Raw genomic sequence first — 17,176 nt, forward strand, 5'->3', positions numbered from 1 at the left:
AATAACTCCGTCCTCTTGACAAATACTAGAAGCTTCCTAGGACTTGAGCCACTTTCTGCTTCTAGATCTGACAGCTGTGTCACTCCTAATAGCTGGAGTCTTAGCCTGGCTAGTTGAATTTCCTACAGGGGGCAAGCACTTCATATTTCCTATCATATTCGAAGGGCAGATGCTTTTGTACTTCTTTTTATATTCTATTGTATTCTAAATACGTATGAGGCAGCGTAATTTGTTATTTTAGTGAAACAAAAAGTTCCATTTTTAAACCAATTTCAGGTATAAGTCAACCATTACTATTACAGTACCGAAACCACAACCGTGACCGTCAACGTTGCCACAAAACCCCGTTACACCAAAACCAAACTCCGTGTTTGCAACTATCTCTTGACAGAAATACAATTATCTCGGATTAAAATCACTCTCGGATTACTGATACCGTGGTAAAATACCTCCCTCCCACTCTTTTGAAAGTGTTTAGCTGTCGATGAAAATTTGCAAGCACGGAGTTTGAGTTTTGGTGGAAAAGTAGTGTAACATTAACTGTAACCATAGCTGAAACTGTAACTTTTAAAGTGTCCTTAACAACAATCATAGCCTTCAGTGTACTAAGCGTAGCCGCAACTGTTACTGTATCCTTGACTTTATCATTATCCTCAGCATCATATTAGCGTCACAAATCTACTTTTCTCCATTTAGCTTTCTCAGTATCTTTATGTTTCCCCTTTCTTTCCTTTTCCTTTGCTTATCTTCTTACTTATCTTCTTACTTTCCTGCACATTTTCCTGTCCCGCACCCTCTTCCTAATTTATTTTCCTTCCATTCCCTTTTGTTTTTCTTAATTGTCGATTTGTTTATTATGATTTGGTTCATGTCCACTTATTGAGTATTTTTTTCGTAGTTTCTGGCCTATTTATATTAGTATTTAATGACCTCTCTCTTTCTCTGTATTTTAGCATATCGAATCATGCGCACATTGTCGACTTCCCGGACAAAAAGTGCCCTGCCAAGCAAACCACGATATCAATACTATTTTTCGGAATAGATCGGCTCCAGGTCTATTTTTCATATTTCTTTGAAGCTTTCTCATAATATTTTCCTTTCTTGCACTCTACCTCTTACTCTCCTAACACATTCAATTTGGTTGCTACTTAAAAAATTCGAGAAAGAGCCTATTTTCCGAAAAAAAAAAATATCATTAGCATACTCTCCTGGTTTTGAATTTCCGGAATTGCATACATCACTTGGCTGCGCCGCTCTAAAAAAATTTTTTTTGTAATTTTTTAGACTCTCCAGGGGTAGCAAAACGTAATACAAGACGCTTAAGCGCCTAAAGGTATGCTGCAATGCACATTTTGACCTAATGTGGAAAGAATGAATGTTGCACTAAAAAAAGAAACTAGACTCACACTTGATGAGCTCGTTACGGGCTTGCGTGATCATCACAGGAATTTTGAAGCAACAACAACAATAAAGAATACAAATGTAGACCAAAAAGTTAATATAAAAAAATTTTATATCAGAAAAGCCAACGGTAAAATCCACAAAAATTTGTGGAAGTCATAACAATGTAAGAATACGAGTAGGTAGATGTGCATATGTATTAGAGATACGAACAAGAATATATATATAACTACACAGTATACATTACTCTTAAACTCGTTGTTGATTACGTACATGACATGATATACTGGAGTGCCATGAAATATGTCCTGAATGCGAAAAATCTATTCAAGTTTCAAATGCGAAGCTACAAATGTGGTGCCATAACGATATGTGTACATAAGAATGTGTGTGTAAGTGTAGCTGCCTGGCATTTGCTAGTTGAAACCCCATCTAAGCTCTCTTACTCTTCTTTTTAGCGCTATTTTAATGTTAGCTACTAAAGGAGGTGCAGTGCGAATGGTACGTTTTGTGCTTGCACTGATATCTGCACTCTTACACAAAATGCTCAAAATGCAGACCGTGTGGGGAAAAGCAAAATTTGTGTAAACTGCTGTAGACAGTTAAAGAAAAGTAAAGGCGAAAGCCAAGATAAGAAATTAAGCACGCTGAAATGCTTATTTAAATGATAAGAAATTTTTTGTTGATTCAATGCAAAAGTGAATTAAAATTATTCCTTTGAAGAGTTAAGCGAAGGAAATTTTTTCTGAAGGAAAGTTGTTTACTTAAAATAAGGATGCTGGTTGTTTTCTTGCGAAGCACCAGGAGCAACATAAAGAGTGAAAAAGCTGCCACAATTTTAATATACTTCAGCTCTTTTATCTCTGGCTTTTCAAATGTAGTGAAGATACTTGAAAAGTTCCAAAGGTAGAAGTGCAGGTCCTGCTCGGGCGCCAGGTGGCCGCAAAGGTATATAACCTGCCATACTGTTGATTCAGTATCTAATGCATGGAACAAATAATATCAAAAGTACATCAGCAGGGTATTTTTTTGCACGATGACAGTTTGCGTAATGGTTTGGGAAGTAGTTCAAATAAATATCTCACATGAAAAGTTGTTCAAGAGTAATCGTTTTCCCTAGCAGGAGCCTTCCGCAGTCGGCTTAAATTATGCAGGTGGTAGGTTGATATGGCGCAATATAATAAGGGGGAGATATCGGCCTTAGTGCAAAAATAAGAAAAACAACTGTGAGAACTAATAACAAGAAAGCTTTGTTTTGTAGAAACCGGTCAGTTGTTAGGCCCATGTGGTATGGATATCAGGTAACAGCAAAAAAGACACTGTACACGAAATATTGATGTAGAGTTCCACATTGGCTTACATTCACATGATTATAATTTTATACAGACGATTTGGCATGACTTCTTTTGTAAAATTGTGTAAGTTAAGCTGTGTCTTATATCCGGCAATTCAGAAATCAGCTCATATCTCATGCTGAACTCAACTGGTATGCTATGTGCTAACAATGTTGTGTATTTGCCTATTTTTTGTTTGTGTACTCATAAGTGACTGCCGGCTAATAAGACATTTCAGAAGTCACTTGAAGACAGCAACGTTGTTAGAACGAAAAAAAAAACTAAATATATGTCAAAAACAAGAACAGCATGTGTAGAAAGAAGTAGAGGAATAAAAAGAGTGAACATATTATGTTTATTAAATATACCAGGTAACCAAACTGAAATTGCTACGGAATTAATACACAAATAGAGCCTGGAACCTGACGCTTAGTAAGTCTTTTGTAAACATCCAAAATCGTTGGTTTTTCGTTATAGCTTTCTAGGGAATATAGTTGTATGGATTGAGAAATGCCTCACTTAGATATTATGAATGTTTCGCTTAGTGAAAGCCAACTGCGTCAGAAATGCTTAACAAATTTCTTGCATACAAAAGAGACTTTATTTTGCAGTCACTTTTGAGCTCATAAGCCATCAAGTCTATACGTCATTGTAATAAACCGAAACAATGCAGTAACGCGTTTTGATGTACTATACTGGAGTTTTAGAATAGCAAACAAAAGTAACTCTTATATGAGTCATATTACCCATATGTGATCCTAAAGGTATTTTGTACTCAAATACAAAAGCGTTCCATTGAAAAATCACCAATGTTAGCAAAAAAACCGCAAGAAGTCTCTAAAAAGCATTCCAAATTCATATAAGAAAAGTAAACGAAAATGACGCTACAGTGATTCATATCGCCCTTATGTAAGTCTAAGAGTATTTTGTATTCAAATACAAAAGCAATCCATTTGAATATGAAAAATGTTACCAAAAAACCCGAATAAATGTCTAAAAAGCATTCTAAATTTGTATGATAACAGTTAACAAAAAGGAATATAATAAGATTCAAATGACTCTTGTGTGAGTCTTAAAGTATTTGATATTTAAATACAAAAGCATTCTATATAAAAATCAAATATGGAACCAAAAAGCAAGGAGAAGTATCTTAGAAGCATTCTAAATTTACAAAACAAAAGGAAAGGAAATTGGCTCTAATATGACTCCAATTACTCTTACGTGAGTTTGAAAGTATTTCGTCTTCAAATTTAAAGGCGATCCGACAATGCATCAGAAATGTTACGAAAAGATACCAAAAGGTATCTAAAAAACATTCCACATTTACTAACAAACATAGCAAGTTTCATATTTATTGGACTGGGACACATTTTTAAGTCATTTTAAGTATTTTCCTTCATTATAAAAAATAAGCCAGTAACTTAAATTTTTTGTTACCACTTCTGAATGTTGACTTCTGAGATTTGACTGCTGAATTTTGACTTCTGAATTTTGATTTTTAAATTTTGGCTTTCTAAAAAGAGGGTTCTGACTAATGTTTTCTGAAAAATGTGTTTCTGAATTTTTGCTTCCGAATTTATGGGTGGAACCGATTTAAGTAACTATTTTGTTAGCTAGAGGCTTTTAGAATTATTGAGGCTAACTGGAATATGCCAGAATATGCGACAAATAAGCACTTGAATAACAAGTTTTATGAAAGGCAAGCTGTACATAAGTGGTTATAAAAATGCATGACTAGACGTGCATATAAAATACAAAACTAGATCCTTTCGTCATCATCAACATCATGAAGATGAGCAACCTCATTATCATCACAATTATATTCATGACTGACAGTTTGTTAAAGCAACTGTAAAGTGGTCAGTTGGCAAATATGCATCATAAAGTATGCCTGCTAATGGCTAATAATAAACATATATACCGTTATATTTCTGCACCTTGCTATGTACGTATATTTTTTAATAGGCAAATTTTGCCACAAAGAGAAATATGTCCTTGCTGTTGCTGTGTTCACCTCATTACTAACATACAAATGGCACTAAAGTTCGCCAGCCAACTAAACTGAACAAAGCATAGTGCACAAGTAATTGCATATATAGATGTATGTGTGCATGTGTAAGTGTTGCTTTTTGAAGCAGTGTTGTAATACAATCATTTGTCCGACATCAGCATTAACAAGTTTGAGTTGCAGTTTCAGTTTCATTCAGTTGTTCAATTTAATCTAATTTATGCAAGTAATCTTTTATGTGTCCATTTTTTTCTAACAAAGAAACACGCGCACATACAAATACATATTCAGCGCACATACATATATAAGTACACATCCATATGCCAATTGTATTATTGCTAAACACATGGCTTTTTAATTAAATTAAATATGGCAAAATTGCGTGGCAAGTACTTTATTTGAAATGTTGTTATTGTTTGTATCAGATGAATTAAATGAAATATAGAGAGGTAAATAAATAGATTGTCATATAATTATCATATATTTAGCGCGTTGTTGATACAACAATTTGAAATTGTTTTCAAATTAATTAAAAAGTGTACGTTTATCGAAATTTTGGTTTCACAGCAAATGGTTTGTTTGCTAATTCGGAAGTTGTTATATAACTAACTCTTTACACAAAAAAAAGAAAACAAAAACAAACAAAAGTAATTTTTTGAAAAGTTAATTGCAGCGCAAACAAGTCAGGACATCACTTTAGTTATAATAAGCAAATTCTAGTTCTTGGAGGAACATTCAAACAAAGTTGCCAACTGTTAACAAAGTGTGTATTTGTAGGTAAATTATGAAAGTAAATCAGACCATTTTCAGATCAAATCAAAATTCTTAAATCAAGTTAAACTTTTTCCAAAGCAAACGAAACTGTTTTTAAACCACGTACATTTTTTTAAATGAATTTAAACTTTTTCGAATCAAATGCAAGTTTTTTAAATCAAAAGAAACTTTTTTCAAATTAAATAAAACTTTTTTCAAATCCAACCAAAATTTTTATAAAATCAATTGAAATTTTTTTCAAAACAAATTAAAAATTTTCTATAATAAGCAAATTCTTGTTTTTGGAAGAGCAATCAAAGAAAGTTGCCACCTGTTTACAAAGTGTGTATTTGTAGGTAAATGATGTAAACAAGTCAGACCATTTTCAGATCAAATCAAAATTTTTAAATCAAATTAAAGTTTTTTCAAAGCAAATAAAACTTTTTCCAAAGCAAATAAAAACTTTTTCAAATCAAATTAAACTTTTTTCAAAACGAATAAAAACTTTTCCAAATCAAATAAAACACTTTCAAATCAAACGAGTTTTTTTTTTTTTAAATCAATTGAATTTTTTTCGAAACAAATTAAAATTTTTCTGTCAATTGAAATTTTTTTTCAAACTTTTTTAAAATCAAATGAAAGGTTTTTTTTAAATCAAAAGAAAACTTTTTTAATATATGTAATACTTGTAATACTCCTATATTGCTAAAAAAGGCTAGGCACATTCCCAAATATCAGAGTGCCGATATATTGCTTTCTTAAATGTTTTTGTTTTTATATTCAATAATCGAATGTACCTAAATTGAAATTTTTTCTTGTCACACATATGCGGCTACAATCACAAAAATTTTATAGGCTGTCTTGTTTTGATTTCGAATTCAAAAGACATTGCGAACATTTGCTATTAGCAATATAGGAGTATTACATATATGACCTTTTCAAATCAAACGCAATATTTTGCGAATCAAATGAAAGAATTTCAAGCCAAATTAACGTTTTTTCAAATCAAACCAAACCTTTTCAAATTACATACAATTTTTTAAAACCTATTGAAACTTTTTTCAAGACAAATGAAAGTTTTTTTAAATCAAATGAACTTTTTTTCAAATCAAATGAAACTTTTTGAAACCAAATATAAATTTTTGGTATCAAATGAAAGTATTTTCAAATCAAAAGAAAACTGTTTCAAATCAAATAAATTTTTTTTCGAGTCAAATGAAAGTATTTCAAGCCAAATTTACCTTTTTTCAAATCAAAACAAACCGTTTCAAATCACATAAAATTTTTTAAAATCAAATAAAACTTTTTTCAAAACAAATTAAAATTTTTCACTCAAATGAAAGTTTTTTCAAATGCAATGCAACTTTTTAAAATCAAATAAGTTTTATTTTCTTCTCAAATCTGTTGAAACTTTTTTCAACACAAATGAAATTTTTTTTTAAATCAAATGAAACTTTTTCAAATCAAATAAAAAATTTTTTTTTCAAGCGATTAAAACTTTTTTTCAAAAAAAACTTAAATTGTTCACTCAAATGAAAGTTTTTTCAAATGAAATGCTACTTTTTGAAATCAAATAAATTTTATTTCCAAAAATTTTTCAAACAAATTAAACTTTTTTCAAATCAAATGAAACCCTTTTAAACCAAACAAATCTTTTTTTAGACAAAATGAAACTTTTTTCAAAACAAACCTTTCTCAAAAGCAATTAAACTTTTTTCAAATCATGTGAACCTTTTTCATATAAAATCAAAAATTTTTCAAACAAAATTTAACGTTTATCAAATCAAATGAAACTTTTTCCAATGAAATGAAACTTATTTCAAATCAAACGAATCTTTTTTATTTCAATCTCTAAACTTACATTACATTCGATATTTATCGCCACAAACCGGAATATATAAAACCCGATAGTGAACCACAAAGTTCTCATAACTATTTGAGTAGTCGAAAACGACAAAATGTTAGCTCTAAAATGAGGACCTAATCACACGTTTGGCTGTATCGGTCATCAGAGCCGGATGGTATTTTCTCGCATCGACTGCGACAAATTGGCGAACATATTAAGCTATTTTTAAGGGTTTTATTTCTAATGCATCTACCCGCGTTATAGAGGGAGATAAAATTAGTTTTAACACCTAAAGCGGGAAATTCTCCGACTCTTACACGATTAATATTAAACCTATAGGCCCATCTTCTCTTCTGGAACACAAGTTCAGAATATAAATTCAAAATTCGCTTCTTCCGCAAGCTCAACACGCATATGGTAAAGACAGTTCAAATGAAGCTGCTATCCAGTCTTGGTATTTGTCACTGATGGGTCGCTCAGCCTTAAGGAAGAAGTTCAAGACACGCGCTCGACCCACAAAAACAATAGTCTTCCCGCAAGAAAGTAAATTCAAAACGCCAAACTTGATTGCGAAGCGTTGAGGGTGCCATCAACATATTTACCGATAACTCTAAGGTTGATAGGAAGATGGGGCAAATTTTGTTTTTTCACCTGACCTGGGACTTTTCGTCTCCCAGGCCATTATAGGGTAAATGAAGCGGAAATTTTAGCAGTACGTTGTGATGTCGGAACCAGTGACTAAAGACGGACAAAGAGTGATAATTGTCTCAAACAGGCAGGCCACACTAAAGGCCTTGGACTCATGTGTTGACAACACAAAGGCGGTCATTGAATGCCACAGACCCTCAATGAGATGGCTTAGCACTTCAGTATCAGCCTTTTATGGGTACCTGGACAAAGAGATATTGAGGGCAACTGTAGAATTGATATGCTAATAGAGGTTCGACCAGCCGCATCATTCCCGAAAATTATTGGGAAGGTACACCTATAGCTTTCCTTTAATTCCGTGCGAGAGCGAACATCATTATCAAGGCAAATATGATCTGACCAGCGCTTCCCAAATGCAAATCATAAGGTTGGTTTGGTTTACCTATGATAAGGCACGCACTATCACTTCCGATCCTGAGTAGTACGGACTTTGGTCATTAAAAAAGGGTTTATTGGTGGCCTAAACGTCGGGTTGAGATTGCAACTTCTCGGTTGCATAGATACTTGCAAAAAGGCTATAATATATCGAATAGAAAAAAGTCTGAAAATGGTTAAATTACACTGCATAAGAAAAACAAAAATTACGTAAAGCGTAATTGAAAGAAAACAGGTCACACTACATTCGCTCGCCCTAGCATCCATTTTCCACATTTAGCTTAAAACTTACAATTCAACTTAATCTGAAAGGACTAAGTAAGTAGATTCTTATAAGTATGTTAATATGTAAAGCGAATACTCACGATTTCTTTTTGTTATTTTTCTAGACGAATACCAATTCTGGTGAGTGCAGGCTTATGTAGTGAAGACAATATCTGTGTTTTACTAACTATTGTTTTGGTAGCAACATACTCGCACTTGTTTAACCCTTCCTTACTTGGTTAGTCCCCTCGCTCATACGCGTATCACATCACCAGGCGTTGATTTCGGTTTTGTTGGCAACTCACTTAAACTGCCCGCTAACGAATCGCGTTCATTGTCATCACTGTCCGAACCAGCACTCAACGTGCTTACACCCCCCACAGATGTTGTTGTAGCTGACGCCGTTGACGCTATGTGTGCTGTGCCAATTCCTGCTGTGCCACCATTGCTGCCATCCAACATAGCTGCAGCGCCCATTGCTGCATACGCCGCGACTGCATCGTCACTAGCCCTGTCACTCATTAGCAGACCGAGCGGTCACCGTAATGATTCTCGTCACATAAACATATCACCTCCACCGCCCATCATACCGCCCGCTTTACGCGGCGTCGTCGGTACACCGTGTGGACAATGCGTCGCTGTGCTGGCATTCGTTGTAGCCACATTCATAGCTGTCGCCGCATTCATAGCTTTCGATTCATCTTCAAAGGTGACCATCTTTTCACGCGGTTTCATAACAATTTGCATTTGTTGTGTTGTCGTTGGTGGTGGTTGCGCTGTGCAAATGAGCGTTTGTGGTGGTCCAAGCTGCCAGCCCATGCCACCACTGCTGTGTTGTATGGTGGGTGAGTAGCGTCGTGGTGGCGGTAGCGCTAAATCGCCAACACCCGATAAATTGAATTCGCTTATGCTGCGCGGCACAAAATATTCCATATGGTGTTCGGGTATGCCGGTGGAACGTCGTATGGGCGTATTACGCTGAAATGCTGAGCCCGCTATGCCCGCAGAACGCCGCGGCAGCGAACTGTATTGTGTGAGCGTATGCGCTGGTCCGAAAAACATTGTCTGATGATGACCGAGTGTATTGCCGCCGAAGCCGCCAATTGGTGGCGGCACGCTTGAGTTGTTATTAACACCGCCACCACCTACACCACCACCCAAAGCAAGCAGCTCAGCAGGCGGTCGTTTTCAGGATGATTTCGGCGTGACTGCTACAGATACGAGCGCTACATCTTCACCCTGTGGTATAACGTGATCCTGCACGCAAAATTTGCGCAACCACATAACAATCTCTGTTTGTATGAGACTAAAGCACATCGCCACCACTGCCATGCCAACTAGTATATAAGCGGAGGCAAGATAAAGCGTAAGATTGCCGGTGGGCGCCAACTCGCCAAAACCGATCGTGCCTAGTGAAGTAAAGCAGAAGTACAGTGACTCAAGCACGCTCCAATTCTGTAGTTTATGAAAGAGCATGGCTCCAGATGTGATATAGCAAACTAACAGCATAACGCAAATAGAGATGGGCACGCTTGGGCTATGCGCATACGAGTGCCCGTTCAACGTCATTGCGCCACTGTGATAAGCGCTCTTTGGCAGGCCATAGTGATGCGCTGCATTGGGATGCAATTTCCCGCTACCGCTGCTTTGATGATAATATTTGCTCTCACTCTTGACGCTATCGCTGGGTGGTATTTTACCATTGCCGCTAACCGAGCCACCACTCCCACTAATGCCACCACCGCTATTGTTGCCACCATTACCACTGCCATTGCTGACGGCGCTTTTGGAGCGCGCTTTACGAAAGAGGCAGCGCATACCGGCGGATAGACCCTCGCCCATGGCGGATAGGTAGAGAAGAACGATGGGTATGCCAAAGAGTGCGTAGACGAGTGCAGCTACGCGTCCCCATTGTGTGCGCGGTGAGATTCCACCGTAACCTGGAAAGAGATGGAAAAATTAGAGTCAGCTAAATTGTAAGTAAAATAGATTTAGAAAATTTTGTAAAAGGGAACGTTGTCTGCTAGAATGTGGTCATACAAATTCGGGTGACATCTTCTGGTCATATCACAGTGTAGAGAAATACCTTCAGAACTAAATTGATCTCCCTGCTACAACTAGTGGCTGAACTGCAGAGCTACGAAGATAGTTAAAATGACATGAAATACTCCGCCGCATTTGTGGTCAACTCTGTGGATTGCTTATTTACTTAAACAGAAATACACACAATCAAGCATAAATGCGCTAATATTTTCATAGCCGCATATGCGCAATGAAGCCCCACAGATTTTCGCCGCAGGATCATTTCCGCTGGCGAATGTGTCGTTTAATCAGCCATTACTACTTTACCTTAATTAACTACCAAAGCAGCGTTATTTGGTTACAGGCCATAAACATACAGGCATATATTTATGCTCCCAGACACGCCAACATAGCAAACATGCAAACTTGTACAATGTAAATTTGGTCAACTGGGTATATTTCGTTGAGATTAAACTTCAGTCAGCTGTAAGCGCAAAGTGTGTGGCAATAAATGTTAAGTTGCAGACTTGTACATATCAGATGTGTGTGTATTTGTGCTTTCGCATTAGTACAACTTAACCGACACCTTCAGCGCATCACTTGGCCTTAAACAACCATGCAGGCTTCAATGTCTAATGCCCGTTTTGTGGCATTCGCAAATATTACGACCCTCTCTGAGGTTATGACCACACGTTCCACTATATCCGTATCCTTCATTAGCTTTTATGCTAATACTCTATTTTACATATCAGCATGCGTGAGCTGTTAGATTTTAGTGGCTTCTATGTGCGTCAGAGTCTTAATATAAGTGCAAGTATAAAAGTTCCAGGAACATTTCATTTTGCACGTACATCCAAAGCGGATGTCTGCTCTAACAGTAAATGCTTCCTGCTGCATGCGTGTGTATATCTATCAGGGGCATAAAATTGTATTAACAAACAAAAAAATATCTCACTTAAAGCAAAGAAATTCCTGCAAGTTGAAGCTCATAGATTTTTTTTGTATTGTAGCCGTTCTAGAATAACTTTTCAAAAGCCCTTTAAAATCTTTTATGAAGCAATTAAGCACATTCTCCTTAGAATAAGAAGATATTACCTTGTTGCATTCTGAGATTTCGTATGAAAATTGACGGGTAGTTCCTTATATAGCCAAGTAAATTCCGAAAATTGCCACATTTTTTTATTAAAAACCACCTAACATCTAAATACACGCAAACATAGCCTCACTAAATGGGTACCGGTGTACATTAATAACATTTTAGTTTTTGGTATATATTAGGCGCTATCACCTTTTCTTAGACTAAAGTATTTAAACGAAGGATTCTTATTAACATTCGGTTAAATATTAATGGTTCTCCCAGAAAAAATGTTTTCAGATACGTAAATTCATTATTTTTGAAAGTTTTTCAAAAGTTCTCTGATGTTTAGAAGTTGTCCCAAAAATTTGTGAATTTAAAAAAAAAAAACATTTTTGTTGCATAGAACTTGCAAAATGTACGCACGAAGAGTTTTTCTAAAAAATCGGTTAGTTATAAATGGTGGTCCCAAAAAAAAATGGTTTTTCAAATAAGTATATGGATTATTTTTATATTTATATTTAAAAAAATTGTTTTTGTTGCATTTTATTGTTAATGGTTGTCCCCAAAAAAAACTTTTTTTAATTTTGTCCCAATATTAATAAACATTCGTTTTTTAAGCGATAAGTAGAAAATTACATCAAAAACTATTGTTGATTTCGATTTTCCATCACCAAAACAAAATAAATACGTCGCTTTTAAAAGTTTTCTATTATTTATAAATTGCACTAAAAGATTTTAAATTTGTTTCTTTATATTAAAATATGCAATAAAAGCAAACATGAAATGGCCTGTCGATCTATATTTAAATGTGTATTTGTGTTTACAGAGTTCACACGGAACGGTGTGACATGAACTCATACCCTTTAAATTTTTGGGACAAAACTTTAAAAATCCTGATTTACTCGGGACAGTCTAAATACACATTTAAATATAGCTCGACAGACCAACTAGGCACTGAATGCGTTTTTAAACCTTTTTTAAGGAAATAGAAATTCCTTTTAAGAGGTATTCTTATGTTTAAGGATTGTCCCAAAAGTTTTGAAATTTTAAATAATACCACAAAACTTTAAAAGCTATCGCCTTTGCATGGGATTTGAGAAAACTGAATTAAAATTGCACTTTCAACTGAGGAAAGATTTTTAAGGACTGCCCCAAAAATATTTTAAAATTTGTGTCCTAAAACACAAAGAACATTCGTTTTCTATTAAATTTTCGACAAAAAAGGAAAGAAATTTTTTTAAACTTACTCTATATTTACAGACTGTCCCAAAAAAATTGGATTCTTCAAGATTTGTCCCAAATATTTTTAGTGGCATGACTTTGAAATTGGTTGCTAAAAGCAAAGCAGAAGCGATTTATGTAATTTTTTTAAAAAAGTACGAAAAGGAGACTGAAAATATCTTGTTCTTCAAACTTATTCAGATAAAGCGAGGATGTTTTAAAATTTTTGTGAGATTTAATATTTTTGAAACGACATCCAATATGCTATGATGTTTTACGCAGCTGTCGCTATGTTTTTGCCAGAAGTTGTCCCGGATTGGTAAGGCTGTCATTCTCTTGTGAAAAGTACGAAAAAACTTGCTGAAAGTGTTGTTTCTAATAGAATTTGAATTATTGAATTTGTCCCAAAATATTAAATGTTATTTGGAATGCCTCACCAAATGTTAGTCTTGAAATTATGACCACAAACTGAAAATTGGAGACGCAAATATATGCCGAAAAAAGTATTTCCCGAAATAAGCGTCCTTAAAGGTTTGTCCCAAAATATATGCACCAAGATGATGGTGCCAAATAGTGGGTAGTATCCAAACGATGAGTCCTATAAAAGTTTTATTTAGCTGCAAAACAAAGTCACAAGTAAATGTACGTCAAACCTTCAAAGCAAAGACATTTGCAGTGGAATGAAACTGTCGATCAGTGTATATTTCAAGTTTATGGAGAGCTCATATCGATAGACTGTTGAGTCCAGAGTGTTAGTCATACAAGTTTTAAATATCCTCTTACATAAAAGTTAACAAAAAAAATAAGTGAAAAATGTGTTTTCTTTACAAAAATAAGATGCTTCTATATCATACAGAATTTCAAATATTTATGCATTAATTCCCTACTGGGTCACTTGCATTGAATTTGAGCAAAAATCTAAGCTTATTGTGCAAGCAAATATAAATTGCACCCAAATGAATTGTCGCCTTGCTTAGTTAGTCACTTGAACCAGTCACTTAAAGCAAACAAAAATGTTCTGTGTTATACAAACAAAATAAATATGACATACATAGAAAGTAATTTGGTATACAAATACAAAACACATACACACACAAATCCATAGGAACCTACATCAAAAATTTGTATGCACACTTAACAATCTGCCCACAAATAAACTGAAGTTTTATATGCTTTTTATCACAATTGTTGCCATTTGAGTAGGAAATAGAATTTTTTTCAAGCATTTTTGTTGCTTTTTATGAATATATTCGTTCTTTTTTTTTTTCATTATTAGCCGTGTTTTTTAACACGCGTATATACGTTTACGTTTACGGGTAAAAAAAACGGCCATCGACAGTTGCGCATAGCCATATAAAACATTTGGCAGCACTGCCCCGCAAATGTCAAAATGCCACAAAAACTTGGCAGAACTGTATTTATGACAGTTCATTAATTATTCCGGAAAACATTAAAAGGCAGAAACCTCGCTTAACCTGGTGTGTAAAAAGGAAAAATTCTTGTGCTTTGTTTAGGCACTTCTAAATGACAGAACACCTTTCTGCGTTGGCGGCTTTCGCCCAAAATAATATTAAGTTATATAGAAACAACGGGATGGCCTAGAAGGTTTCATGTGGTCATACTAAATCGCTTCCGAGATGGTCGGGCTGGTACTTTAATGGTGTTTGTTCCCGGAGCGTACCCGATCTGCATCCGGCAAAGGACCAACAAAGGCCATAAAGGGGAGTGTCATCGGTACAACAACAACATTTTTTATTTCCTGCTTTTCATTCATACGTATGTGCATTTTTAAATAATAAAAAAAGTGTTATACTAATTTAATAGATAACATCTCTGCCGGGGTGCGATTCAGCTCTGAATATGCCAAAATAAGAGGAATCCTACAATTAAGTGCAGATTCACGTTTCATTTGCCAAGGATTTACCTGTAAACAAGGTACTTTCTACAACCAAATTTCTTTGGAATACGGTACCAAACTGGTTGGATGTATTTCCCCAAAAAAGGGTGCAACTACGCATCTTGGTTTGCCAGTATTTGCTTCGGTAATTTATATTTGTATTGATTAAAAATTGAATTGTAGATAATATAATGTGAATTAAAATTGAATAGGTAGCCGAAGCAAAAAATGCAACTGATCCGCATGCAACTGTTATTTATGTGCCGCCACCGGGAGCTGCTGCTGCTATCCTAGAAGCATTAGAAGCAGAAATTTCTTTGATTGTTTGCCTCACCAAAGGTGTGCCCTAACATGATATGGTTCGCGTTAAACACCCTGTCTTAAGGCAAAATAAATCGCGTCTAGTCAGACTCGATTGTCCAGGAATCATCACACCAGAAAGGGTAAGTAAATTGCCTACTATTTTAAATATATAAACAACATGTATGAATTTGTTAGTGATAATTTGTCATGCGTTGGTTGATAATAAATTGAAGAAAGCAAATACCAAAGAGTTCGAAGTTCATGTAAATACCAATTCATTTCTTTAATTAGCGTTTGGAGATTAAAATACATATGTATGTATGCATAGAACTGCATAGAAATGGTGGAATTAATTAATTATGATCAGTAGATTTACAAGATTTTTGTCATTTTCCCTGCGTCGCCATTGTCATTACATTGCGCTAAGAGAGGACATCATCACCTTATTACCCACAGCCAGTTAAAATTTTAGTCAATTTTGGTTTTTTCATTACAGAGTCACAATGTGGAAAGTTATATATCGTGCATTCCATGGATAATGGTAAATTTTAGCAGACTTTCGCATTGCGGTCATTATTAATATTCAAACCCTAGAAGGTTTATTGTAGTCATATCAAAGTTACCGAGATGATCGGGCTAGTACATCAATGGTGCTTGTTACCGGAACGTAGATAGATAGATAATTTATTGAGGATTGCACAGTGACTTGCACATTTCCTTCACAGCACCTGATCCTAGTCGACTTCCTTGATGGACCCTTGCAGTGTTCTTGGCTTGGGGGATTAAATGTGGGAATGCTCTGGCCATGGTGAGCCCATTAACTTACCCCTACGTCTTGAGATTGCAACGCATTCTTGGAGGATATGGCCGTTTGCTCATTGATCACAAAATCGGCATGTGCTATTCGACAGTATGCCCAGGTTCTGCATACGGCTGTTCAGTCTATAATGCCCTGTAAGAACAGCTCTTGGGATTCTTAGGTTATCATGCGACAGGTCTATTATTGCCCTGTAGCGACTTGTGCTATAACCTCCAAACAGTATCTTAGATTTTCTGAAACCTGGCGTATTGCTCCAGTGTTCCTCTCTCTTCTCCCTCCCTTCTACTAATAAATGCCCCTGTAAGCCAACTGGCAGGAACGGCTCGGGATCGATGGGTGATGCAGTTGCTGCCTCTGTTGCTGTTGTTGTAGCAGTGCTTCGCCCCATCCAAAAGATGTGACCGATCACAAATTGTCATCAATATCCTCTAACGGAAGTCCAAGGAAACTTGCTGTTTCAACAGGGGTGGACCATAATGAAAGGGGTGTTAGAGGCGTTTGTTCCACATTACAATTAAAGAGATGGTTGGTGTGATGTGGGGTCACATTGCAAGCGGGGCATACATTTTGTATGTCGGGGTTGATTCTGGATAGGTGAGAGTTTAGCCTGTTACAGTATCCAGAATGACGTTCAGCCGGAGTGACTCGCGTTTCCCTGGGGAGCATGCGTTCCTCTTCCGCAAGTTTTGGGTACTGTTCTTTGAGTACTGGATTCACCGGGAAATTCCTGGCATAAAGGTCCGACGCCTGTTTGTGGAGCTCACCAAGGACCTGCTTGTGTTTTTTTGTTTCATACGGCTGAGTTCTTAGGTTCCGTATTTCCCCAAAGTCCTTACGGAGATTACTCCTTAAGTCCCTAGGCGGTGTTGGCTAATCAATCAGATGTCTGTTGGGATTCCCAGGTTTCGCGGGGCGAAAAACTGGAGAGATCACGGAGGTAGCCGTTTATTGTGTTGCAAAGCTCATCGATCTGTTGCCCTGGGCCTGTGGCCATTATTGTGCAGTAATCGGCGTAGGAAACGATAGCAACTCCTTCTGGTGGCGAAGGTAGCTTAGAAATGTAGAAATTAAACAAAAGTAGGGATAGGACACCACCCTGAGGCATCCCCTGTTTAATTCTTCTTGGTTTAGATGTTTAATTTTTAA

The 17,176-nt window shown here is 35.9% G+C and overlaps 1 protein-coding gene and 1 long non-coding RNA gene across 2 annotated transcripts in view; both read right to left on the bottom strand.

Moving 5' to 3' along the window:
- Positions 1-8,944, bottom strand: part of LOC137248787 (uncharacterized) — a 330,700-nt gene extending 321,756 nt beyond the window's left edge. The window contains exon 1 of the long non-coding RNA XR_010952187.1: positions 8,791-8,944. This is a non-coding gene — a long non-coding RNA (uncharacterized lncRNA). The remainder of the gene's footprint in view (positions 1-8,790) is intronic.
- Positions 8,945-9,238: 294 nt separating this feature from the next.
- LOC137248786 (uncharacterized) overlaps positions 9,239-17,176 on the bottom strand; it is a 219,732-nt gene continuing 211,794 nt past the window's right edge. Inside the window, 1 exon segment of the mRNA XM_067779689.1 lies at positions 9,239-10,629. Within this exon segment, the coding sequence (XP_067635790.1) occupies positions 9,245-10,629 (1,385 nt within the window). The 3' untranslated portion in view covers positions 9,239-9,244.

The sequence above is a fragment of the Eurosta solidaginis genome, chromosome 4 (assembly GCF_040869045.1).
Source record: "Eurosta solidaginis isolate ZX-2024a chromosome 4, ASM4086904v1, whole genome shotgun sequence".
NCBI lineage: Eukaryota > Metazoa > Arthropoda > Insecta > Diptera > Tephritidae > Eurosta > Eurosta solidaginis.